This window comes from Egretta garzetta, unplaced genomic scaffold (assembly GCF_000687185.1).
Source record: "Egretta garzetta isolate BGI_Z169 unplaced genomic scaffold, ASM68718v1 scaffold607, whole genome shotgun sequence".
Lineage (NCBI taxonomy): Eukaryota > Metazoa > Chordata > Aves > Pelecaniformes > Ardeidae > Egretta > Egretta garzetta.
The window spans coordinates 554,135-565,805 of NW_009260178.1; the positions used below are offsets into that span (position 1 = coordinate 554,135).

Consider the following 11,671-nt stretch of genomic DNA (forward strand, 5'->3'; position numbering starts at 1 on the left):
TATTTCATTTTTTCCCTATAGGAATTGCCTCCTATAGGGCTAGTCTGTCAGAATGCATTTGACTGCTGGCTCTGGGCCCAAGTACCCGATCCTGTGTCTCAGGGTACCAGTACCTGATTTGGTACGTGATAGCTATTGGGGAGACTGTGAAGAAGGTAACGGTGTCAGGAGGATGTGGGCTGTGCTTGTCTGTGGGCAGCTGATCTGCTGCGTGACCTCAGGCATGTTGCTTTCACTGTCTGGGTATCGGCATCATCTTATTTTCTTAGGTAATTAACCTTTCAAAGCCAAACTACCTCTGTGAGTGAAATAGACTTTCACTGAGGACCTCCTTAGACTCTAGACTAATCAATGATGAAAGGAGAATGCAGAATTATTTTTAAGAAATATGTTGATGTACATTTATTCCATGTCAGTTTTCCTATATGGCAAAGTATCTGCTGCTAGGATCATTATCAGCTGTTTTTGACCACCAGTGGAACTACAAACTATCATGATAGGTGTAACAATATGATTTTTTTATTCATCATGATATTGGAGAAGTACTTGAATGGGAACAGTTTAGGACTCAATGGAAAATGGGGTACAGAATATTAATTTGAGGAAGGAAATCTATGGCAACTGCACTCATTGCACAGCTTCTTTGACCTAAAAGTTACAAAGTTCATTTCAAGCAGTACTTCTTGTTTTGAAAGTGCTCTTGATGACCTGTGCTCATGAAGATGACCTGTCAAACAAGATTATTGCCAAAAAATTAACCTGGAGAGAGACAATTTCTTTTACCGTGAAACCACAGCAATTCTGACCTGATAGTAATAATGCCTTGGGGATCTTCTCATCTTCTTAAATATTTCCGAGAACTTCAGCAACTGGGACAATATAGCTCAAGGAAACGCTTAATGTGGTCAGCTGTCTGTGGGAGCCCACAGGTATCATAATGCCAGCATTATAACCATGTTTAACCAGTAGGGATTTACAGGTAGATTTTCAAGCAAACACATTTAAATCTGTTAATTCCACTTAGTTAAGGTGGATAGTGCTGTTTTAATATTATATGAACTGAATATAAATTGCAGAGCCTTTGGCAACGTTGCAAGGTGCAAGCCTTGTTAACTGTCATAATGTGTGTTATCTCCAAGAGCTTTTCAGGTAGGGAGAAGATACCTTTTTCTTTTTTTTTTCTTTAAATCATTTTACAAGATAACATTCTAATAACTGGGTGATATTAGAACTCGCTCCCTGTTCTTTATGTATATGACCAAGTAGTTCAGATCACCGAGTGCATTCCCAAAGAAGCTTCTGTCATGTTGCTCCTACAGCAAGTTTTCCCTTGCCCCTTTCTCCTACCCACCCCTTGGCAAGTACTCTCCTCTTGCCAGCGTCCTCACAGTGAGAATCAGCAAAATTTCTCTTTGGGAGGGTTCATTTTACCTAGTATTATCCATCTGCAAGTTAGACACCTTCTGAGAGTAGTCATATAGGCTGCTTATCAAGTCAGTAGAGAGATGGACTTCTCCAGTAGGTGATTCACCCCACCTGAAAACATCTGCCTAAGCTAAATGGTATGAACCAGGGGCTGGAGGTGCTTATTCTTCTGTTCTTGCTTGTGTTCTTTCACTCTGAGTTATAATAGCTCAACTTCTTCCTTATGTGGCCTTTTGGAGGAGGTGATTTTTAAAAAAAACTGTTTTGCCTTGAGGACTATTTTTCCACAGGTACAGACATTTAAATAATTTTATGTTTTATTGTCAGCAGTGACCTTAGCAGCTACCATTTTTTCTATTTGATGATAATTTCTTTCTGGTCTCCATTTTATTGCAAAGATGCACGAACATTTGGAGCAAGTTCAGTTTCTGTAACAGTCTGGTGACATCAGTAAAATTGTACCAGGGGTGAACTTAACCAAATAGGCTTGTGTGGAAGTAACATCAGAACAAAATTTGGCCCTGGATATTTCAACTCAAACTTTATTTACCTCAGGTCTCCTGGGAGGTTGTACTGAATCCATTTTAAGAGAAGTGTAGTTGCATAATTCTATTATTTGCATGTCATTTTAATGCAATGTTCTGGATAAAGGATGTCACTGCCAATGGAATATAAAAAATAAATCACAACTGAGCAAATAATTTAGCTGATGAATTTATCCTCTTTGCTTCACAGAATGTCCATAACCACAGAGCAGTTTCTTCAGATGGTCTTGCTATTTGCGCTAGATGACTTTTTTTAAGTTAACCTCTGCCTCCACAGACTGTTTGTGAATGATTTTACAGTTAACTTAACTGTATCAAATTTTAAAAAGGAGAGCCGATGGCTACAGCTTATATCAAAATGAAAGAGGCTGTGCCAAGTAATACTGCCTTATATTTTTTCAGGCTTAATTATGTGTGTTAAAGCAGTTATTACCGCCCAGCTGACAGGCAATAGCTTAAGTCATACTAAGTGGATTTCAGTCCAAATCCTTAATTGTGATTGATCAAGTAAGTTATACATGCATTTAGATGTTTTCCTACGCTCAGTGAGTCAGAAAGCATAGACAGTACTAGGTGGTGCATTAGACAAGTATTTGCAGTATGATGAGTGGACAAATTCAAACACTTCAAAGATCAGAGAAAATGTTGATCCTGAGCTGAAGTTTGTTAGGGTTTAGCTTTTTAAAAGTACTTAGGTGTCTAAAGCTGCATGTGTGTAGCTGGGGTGATTTGTAGGAGCTCTTAACTGTGAGGAGATTAACAGAAGTTAAAGCCTGGGTGGTTGCCTGCATCGTTAAGAGGCAAAATCTGGTGCCTGGGCATGGTTGGGTGCCCAGTAAGACTCTTTAAAGTGAATTTACTCAAAACTAAATTTTCTGAACTGGATAAATTTCCATTTCTAAAATGGAAATCTACCAAAATCATCAGATTCTTTGGGAAAAATCACCCTTGTGCTCTGTAAATAGTTTGCCCTTTCAAGTTCATGCCAGTATTGTATCCCTCTTGACTTCAGTTTGAGTGGGACTTGGCCCTTTCTATTTATATTCTTTCAGCTTAGAGGAAACCATCCTGAAATATGAACTTTCTTAGTCTTGAGAAGTTTGTGAAGTGTTTCTGTGTAGCAAGCAGAAGGTAGAATCATAGAATCATAGAATGTGTTGGGTTGGAAGGGACCTTTAGAGGTCATTTAGTGAGGCTATAGAAAACCTAGCCATGAAGCAAACTGCTAGAAAATCTGTAGGGCTGTGCTGTCTGAATATTTTAAGTAGCAAAGCACGACATAGTCTATCCAACTGTAACTCAGTTCAACTTTCTTCCCATTGTGCCTGGATAATCACAGACAGATTAATGCTAACAAAAGATGTAACTGTCCCAATTTGGAATTACCAGTAGCTGAGGTACTACCATGCTCAAATGTGCAACACGTCAAAGAAAAATGTGCTGAAGCTCGTGATGTAGGACCTCACAGAGCACGGGGACTTTGTGTAGAGAATATGTGAAAGATAACTGAGAAAGAGCCACTTTGCTGACAAATAAATTTGTGGTATGGGGGTCCACATCACCACTAAAAGTCTTTTAGAGGATTGTTTCAGAAGAGGTTGGAAACCACAGCACTTTGGGGTATGTTATACATCTGTGGCATAGCTCTCTCAAAGGGACTGTATATACAGACTCTGTCTCTGTGGCTCTCCTCCTGTGAGCTTTAGGGATTTCACAGCGTGCTAAAAGCCCAGAAATTTGCTATCCCCCTTCCAAGTCAGACAATGGGCCTGTGGCCTCACCAACAATGCATGACTGCAGAAGCGCTGGCTAGAGCCCATCTCCAAATTGGATTGGGAAGAGTTGGATCCTGTCGTTTTGTTTTTTATTCTAATGTTTGTATCCTTTTCACACAGCTTTCCTTATGACTGGCTTTTATTTGGCCCTCAAGCTTAACATTTGGAACTTCTATTTGTTGGGTTTTTTTCATCATCTCGGAAAATGTTGATTCTTCCAGTAAGCATCTTTCTTTTGTGTTTTGTTTCATTTTCTATTCCATATGAGTTCTTATCCAGTAGCTCATTGAAACAACCGAAGCAATTAAAGCAACCAAGGAACTAACATCTGGTATGTGTTTGCTTACTCTCTTGTACTCTCTCCAGGGCAAGAAGTGTGTGCTTTGGAATAGTTAACAGTTTATTATGTTATATATGAATACTTGTTGTTTACAGAAGATCAAAGAGGTTAATGTTGCATTTCAAGTTGAGAGTTGCAAAGTTTGTGGTAGCTCTGTGTTCTTAGGATGTTCATGACACAGGCTTTGGCACTCCAGGAAAGCATCGTTTCCAGCTGAGCAGTTTTCCCCTTGAATAAAAAAGTCGGTTCAGTGAGTAAAGGCTTCCCTTGAGTAGAGAGAATGTTGTGCTGAGACAGAAGTTGTCATCTGTGGTCTTTGCCCTGTGGCTGGAGTCACTTGTTTAAATGCCACAAACTGTTCTGATGGTGCCTGGCACAACAATGTCCTGGTCCATGGCACAGGGATGAAGGTCCCTGCAAGTCAAACAAAACGTTCTTCAGATCATGAAGCTCCTCTTGACACAGTTATCATGAAAATTCCCTGTATATTCTTCCCTTTATCTAAAAATCACTTAATAGTAGTATTGTAGCAGGTTCCAGATCATGGCCTTCCTAAGCAAGACCCATTTTTTTTCTCTGTGTACAGTGCCCTCAAAACAAAGCAGTGAATTGTTGCTCACTGAATTTATTATACGGAGCAATTACATGGAGGCACCATTATGAATATAATCTGCATAATCAGTATGGGTTTATATTGCTGTGTCAACAGTAAGTCAGAGTCTAGTGTGCTGAGGATTTGCTGAGCACTGAGTTCTTGCTTTAGTTATTTCTGAGGAAAACTTGCTTTGTTTTTGTTATGGTCAGAAATGCCCCTCGATAATCTGAGATCTTGCCTGTTTTTTATAATATTAGCTTACATTGCTAGTGCTCTCATCTTAATGAATTGCTGAAAGTGAAGTAGAGATTTTACTCACTGAAATTAAATAATAAATATAGTCAGCTTGGTTTTGAATATACTTTGACCTCCATTCACCCCAGTCCTTGATTTTTTTTTAATTTTTTTTAATTTATAGTGTTGGTAAAAACACAGCTTGGTTCTAAATCATGAGTGAAGTGTGGTACTGTTTATCAGCTGAGTCCTGCTGCCCTTCGTCTGTGAGTAGAGATTAGTGCTTTTATTTTATGTCCTAATCATTCCTAAAAGCTGGCCCTTAGAAGTGCCCGGAGTAACCGTGTCTTAAAATCATTCTCTTAGCTAGTAAATACCTGTCTTCAAACTACACCCTAAGGTGTAAAGTCACTTCTATGTACACTGTTTATCATTCCATAAAACCTGACTATCCTCTGTCTTGCTTAGTTAGAAAGCAGTACATCTCATGTAATGTTTCTTTCCCCCCCAGCCCGTGTCTTAGCAGAGCAAGAACTTTACCTCGATTGTATGGTAGGCTGTGCACACAGTAAAATTAATGTTTCAAACTAATTTGGATTTAAGATAAGTTCTTTAAAGGGGTTTGTAGTGTGGCCAGAAAAATAAATGCTTTTTCCTGTTTTTCAAAAGAACATTTTTCTTTCAGTATATAGATAAAGCTCACTCTGGATAGAGATCTGTTTTTACAGAGTTAATTACCAGAGCAAATATGTAGTTTCAGCATTTTCTCGGCCTGGTAGTTCATGTGTTGTAGGTGTCAGTAGTTGTTGTACACAGGGAGATTACTGTGAGATTTTCAGTAGCTTTGGTTGGAATGAGTCCTGTGAAGAAGCAGTTAGAATACGTGAGGTTTATAGCATCAGACCCTGTGTTCCTACTCGTACAAAGGACTGTAAAAAAATAATACAAGGAAAATAGTAAGACAGAACAGTACTGGGCAGATCTCTAATGATGTTTGTTACAAACCTTAAAGAAACCTTGCATGTGGGAAAGTTAGAGGCGAGGTGAGTGAGAAGATCATGGCTCAGAAAGTCCTTTGTAACCTCCCCTTAAACAGAAGAATGGATCTGTATTAAAATCTGATGTGCCTTGTGTCCTGAAACCCTGCCACCATGAAATCCCAGTGATCTATTTCTCTGTTCTCGCTCCATCTGGTAGGCACTGGAGTGGCAAGAAGGCAACGGAACTCCTTCCCTTCATGGCAGTTGCAGGAAGTTGCTGCTCCTCTAAACAGTAGGTGTTCTCCATCACAGAGAAAATAAATCATTGCATTTTACGGATACTACAAAACGGTCTCAGCTGGTGGGATGCAACTTCTGGCTGATAAACTCTTCAGCTCTATGGGCAGTTTGGCAGTTTCCCTACCAGCGTGGATCTGTATCTCCATTTCCTTCTCTCCTTGGCATTTAATCAGAAGTTTGAACCCAGTTTTTAAGTCTTTTCCCATTTCCATCTTTTCTATAATCAACAAATAACAAGGACAACATTGCCCATGAGGGTTGGCCCTACTGTGGAGCAGGATGGGGTTGTCTCCCTTTAGGTCTTGCTACAGTAAAAGGACGTTGGGACCTCTGCAACAGAGTGGGTCCCTCCCTTTAAGGGAAACAACCTCACTGGATCATCCCATTTGGGACGACAGACTTGGGATCAATAGCTGGGAAACAGCTCCACCTCTGCGATGTGACCAGTTCAGTCAATTTGTTTTAAAAATGATGAGGAAGTCAATTCTGGATTAGAGAGAGGTGCCTAAGAAGTTGTATAGTGAGTTACTTGGGTGATTGCTGGAGCTGTAGCTGGCAGTGGTGGAGATGCAGACTTATCTCTGTTCAGGGTATTCACAGTTGATTCATATCAGGAGTTCAGTTCAGCTCAGTCGAGCCTTCCCTTCTCGACAAGACTCCATGGCTCTAGTCTTTTATTTGGAGCTACAGAATGAAAACACTTGCTGTCTTTACAAATTCAGGCAGTGGGGCTATATGTCTCAGTAGAACTAGTCCATTAATACAAGTACCTGAGAAAGTTGAATTGTTCTAGCTGACAGTGAATAAAGACTGTGGGGTGGGGTTCTTTTTTTTCTTTTTTCTTTTGCCTCCTGCATATTCTGGTAGTATAAAGTGGGGCTCACCCTTGAGGCCCAGTATGCCAACCATACACTCTGGCACTTATAAGTCTACACTGACTCCTGTTTGATGACAATGCCCAGGTTTCTTTTATGTAAAGAAGTGCTGGTGCTCCTCTCTCATGCCAACATACAGCAGGGATGCAACCGCAGTGCACACACTATGAACAGGGAAATAGATATAACCTTACTGACCTTCATTAACTGAGTCAGGAGACCTTGAGGAGCAGCAAAAAATATTCAAACTCTAACATATCCCAACTTTGAATCATAATTGGTGCTATTGCAGGAGGCACTGAAAGATGGGCAGGTATAGAAATTACTGTCTGTTCCTTGAGTAGCTTCCACAAGCCATTAAAAAGCACCAAAGCAATTTCTTTGCATGGTATGAGTCCATATGTTAGGACTGCAGAATTATGATGCTCTCTTGGCACATTTAAAGTTCATTGACTTCCATACTAAATTGAAAGAAATTAGCTTAGTATACATCAATTGATATTTAAGTGTCAGAGATCAAAAAAATCTGCTCTCCCTTGTGATCAGAAGTTATATATAATCTCATGACAACTGTAAGAACTGCCAATTTTAGCTTGAAGACAACTGTTCCTTAGAAGGAAAGCAAGAGTTAAGTTCTGAAAAAGTTAACTTATTTGCTAGTAACTATATCTGCCTTTTTGAATTTAGTTTCAGCTGAATGATTTATCTTACAGTAAAATATGGAAACAGTAAAATACGGAAACATTGAAATGTCCTTCTGTCTATCTGCAGGTACCCACAGTTACTTGCTGAGGCAAAATTTCTGTGGAAGTTCCATCTCTGGAAGCTCCTGTTTCCAGAAATGGCTTTTCAACACCAACTTCTCAGCATTACCATAGTGGTTGTGGCTATGCTTTGGCAGAATAGGAAGAGCTTCTGGAACTGACCAAGGTCATAAGAGGGTTGTGACACTCCAGGTAAGTAGGAAGGCAGGTAGAAAAATACCTCAAGGGAGTGCAGATACCCAAATATGTACTAGACAAAACTCTGAAGTCAGGAATTGGAAAGCTTCAAATGCACATTTGATATGTTTTCAAGAATGCAGAATGTTTTTCTGTGGATGATTCTAGAAAGAAATTAATTGATATGACACCAGGGGTACTTGCAGTCCACATTCAAGCAGGTAATGTTGACATTCGCGGATTATAAATTATAAAGCAGTACAGCTCTACTGAAACTATAATTGCAAGACACCTGCTCTTAAGGTTTGTCCTAAATGTTTTGGTGGTTTGACATGTTTTCCGTCTTTAACCCAAAGACTTTTTACTTCATTGCAGTAAACTTATCTCACGAATGTTAATTGCAATGTGATAGTAGTGCAGAGACTGATTCATTGATGAATTAGGCATTCTTTCTTCACAGTAGAAAAAATTAAGGAGAGCTAAACCAGAACCTGTTGATTTCAAAGTTGCTAAAGCTGTTTTAAACCATCAAACTGATTCAAACCTCCTTCTGTGAAATGCTGAATAATGGTATTCATCATTTTGTTTCTTTTTTTGCTATAACATTTCCGGAGTTTTGCTATAACAGTATGCTATAACAAAATGCTATAACATTTTGCTATAACAGTAACCAGAGATGGAAAAAAGAATGTGTCACAAGAACAAAACAGAATTAAATGCTCTAACAATATCTTATGTTCTTTTCAGGTTCAATGTAATCTCGTTGGGCACCAGCAGTGAAACTCTTCTGTTCAAAATGGTTTATGGTGAATTTTTTCGCAGACCTGGCAAAGATGCAGAACTTATCAACTTGAATGTGGGTGGCTTTAAGCAGTCGGTGGATCAAAGCACCTTGCTCCGATTTCCCCATACCAGACTCGGGAAACTTCTCAAATGCCATTCAGAAGAGGCTATTCTAGAACTGTGTGATGATTACAGTGTTGCAGACAAGGAATATTACTTTGACAGGAACCCTTCCTTGTTCCGATATGTTCTGAATTTTTACTATACAGGCAAACTTCATGTCATGGAAGAACTTTGTGTCTTTTCCTTCTGCCAGGAAATAGAGTACTGGGGCATAAATGAGCTGTTTATTGATACCTGTTGCAGCAATCGGTACCAAGAAAGGAAAGAAGAAGGTCCTGAGAAAGACTGGGATCAGAAGAGCAATGACAGAAGTATAGACTCCTCTAACGAAGAGTCATCCATATTTGATAAAGAGCTGGAAAAGTTTGACAATCTGTGTTTTGGTGAAATAAGAAAGAAGATCTGGGTCAGAATGGAAAATCCTGCATACTGCTTGTCTGCCAAGTTAATTGCCGTGTCGTCCCTGAGTGTTGTCTTGGCTTCAATCGTAGCCATGTGCATTCACAGCATGCCAGAGTTTCAAAGGCTGGACGCCAATGACAGGGAGATTGAAGACCCTGTGCTGGAAGCTGTGGAAATTACATGCATCATCTGGTTCACTGCTGAGCTAGTGATCAGGCTTATCACTGCTCCGAGTCAAAAGAAGTTCTGGAAGAAACCACTGAATATCATTGATTTTGTCTCCATTATCCCATTTTATGCCACCTTGGCTGTGGACACGAAGGAAGAAGAAAGTGAAGATATTGAAAACATGGGGAAAGTGGTTCAGATCCTGCGGTTAATGAGGATATTTCGCATCCTGAAACTGGCCAGGCACTCTGTAGGACTGCGGTCTTTAGGCGCCACTTTGAGACATAGCTATCAGGAAGTTGGACTTCTGCTTTTGTTTTTGTCTGTTGGGATTTCTATTTTTTCAGTGCTTGTCTACTCAGTGGAGAAAGATGATGACTCCTCAGAACTGCACAGCATCCCCGTTTGCTGGTGGTGGGCAACCATCAGCATGACCACTGTTGGTTATGGGGACACTTACCCAGTCACGCTTGCTGGAAAGCTGCTTGGCACCCTATGCATTATCTGTGGGATACTAGTGGTAGCACTTCCAATCACCATTATTTTCAATAAGTTTTCTAAGTACTATCAAAAACAAAAAGATATTGATCCAGACCAATGCAACAATGATCGCAAAGAGAAATGTAATGACCTACCTTATTTTAACATTAGGGATATTTATGCAAAAAAGATGAACTCCTTCATTTCTAGCCTTTCTTCAGTAGGAATTGTAGTCAGTGACCAAGAGTCAACAGATGCCTCCAGTATCCAAGATATGGAGGATGTTTACAACACAACATCTTTAGAAAATGGTACAGGAAAATGAGCTGAATCACTTTCTCTTCCCTTTATTCCTCTTCTGATTCTTGGTAAATGCGGACTTAGAAACGTCAGTGAATTTATTAAGAGCAGTTAATTCTCAGGGTACTTAACTCTCAGCCATATTTGGACATTCTTTGCTCTGAGGATGCCATACAAGCTTCATTGTTTATATGAGGCTTTAAAATATGCCTCATATGATGGTTTAGTTTTTACACAACTGATGTTACGCATTTTTTGGTAGAAAAAGTCAGGAAAACAGTTTTAAATGTGAGATCAATGTTTGTTTGGGTTTGTGGGGGTTTTTTTGTTTGGTTGGTTGTTTTTTTCCCTGCAGCAATCTGATAGCTTATACAGAATCTGCTTTTATAATTTGCTGCTGTTCAGGTAGAGATACATTACAAACATGTAAGAACTATTGCACAAGTCAATGAAGTTTTTAACCTGCAAATACATCAGGAAAAAGAAGGAATTATGTACATGTAAAATTGTGCTCACTAACATGTTTATGTGATCTTGGAGTTGGGAGCCCATTTCCTAAGTTGGAGCAGAAAATGTATTGGTACATATTGGTTTTACTCCATGGAAGCATAATATTTATGAATTTTTTTTCCAAAAGCACAATACATTTTTAGTTTGTTAAAATAAATTAATCCCATTGTGCCTATATTTTTCCCAGTGTCCAGCGTGGCCTAGCTCTATCAGATCCTAAATGGTCTAAATCACAAGTTGCAGGATGACATGTGTGGTGTAGGACAGGACAGGAGCTTGTTGTACCTTTTAGCCACCTCTTCTGCCATTGCAAACCTGAGCAGTTCTGGTGCCTGGAGAGGATCCTGCTGTGATTAAGTAAATCACAAGTTGCAGGATGACGTGTGTGGCGTAGGACAGGACAGGAGCTTGTTGTACCTTTATCCATCTCTTCTGCCATTGCAAACTTGAGCAATTCTGGTGCCTGGAGAGGATCCTGCTGTGATTAAGACCACTCTGGTGGCTTCCCCAGAGGCTTTGGGTTTTGGGCACTGAAGCAAATATCAGTGGTGGTCCTTAGAAGTTATTGCTGCCTGCTGTCAGCACTGATCCTTTGCTGGAGGTTACTGCCTCAGTGGTAGGAGCAAATGTGAGCAGCATCTTGGCTGTACTGTTTCTCAGTCCAGGGCTGTAACGCCAAGCAACAGAGATGCACGGACATGATCTCCTCTACCATATATCACCCATCAGAGAGCACTGAGGGTGGGCACCCATATATTAAACTATGTCATCTCCTTCTAAAGCTCATCTGTTGGTGATGGCAGCTTTCCTGGTCTGTACTATGGGCTGGAGTGGTGTTCATTGCCTGGCAGAGTGCTGCAGCTCTGTGCGTTCCTCTCCTCTCCAGGAATTTCTT

The 11,671-nt window shown here is 40.0% G+C and overlaps 1 protein-coding gene across 1 annotated transcript; it reads left to right on the forward strand.

Moving 5' to 3' along the window:
• Positions 1 to 8,806: 8,806 nt before the first annotated feature.
• On the forward strand, positions 8,807 to 10,291 carry KCNS3 (potassium voltage-gated channel modifier subfamily S member 3). Its single transcript, XM_009641794.2, has one exon. It carries the CDS (start codon positions 8,807 to 8,809, stop codon positions 10,289 to 10,291), a length of 1,485 nt encoding a protein of 494 aa, XP_009640089.1.
• Positions 10,292 to 11,671: the final 1,380 nt, after the last annotated feature.

Coding starts and splice junctions, on each gene's coding strand:
- KCNS3 (XM_009641794.2), top strand. CDS start 8,807: ATGGTTTATGGTGAATTTTTTCGCAGACCTGGCAAAGATGCAGAACTT.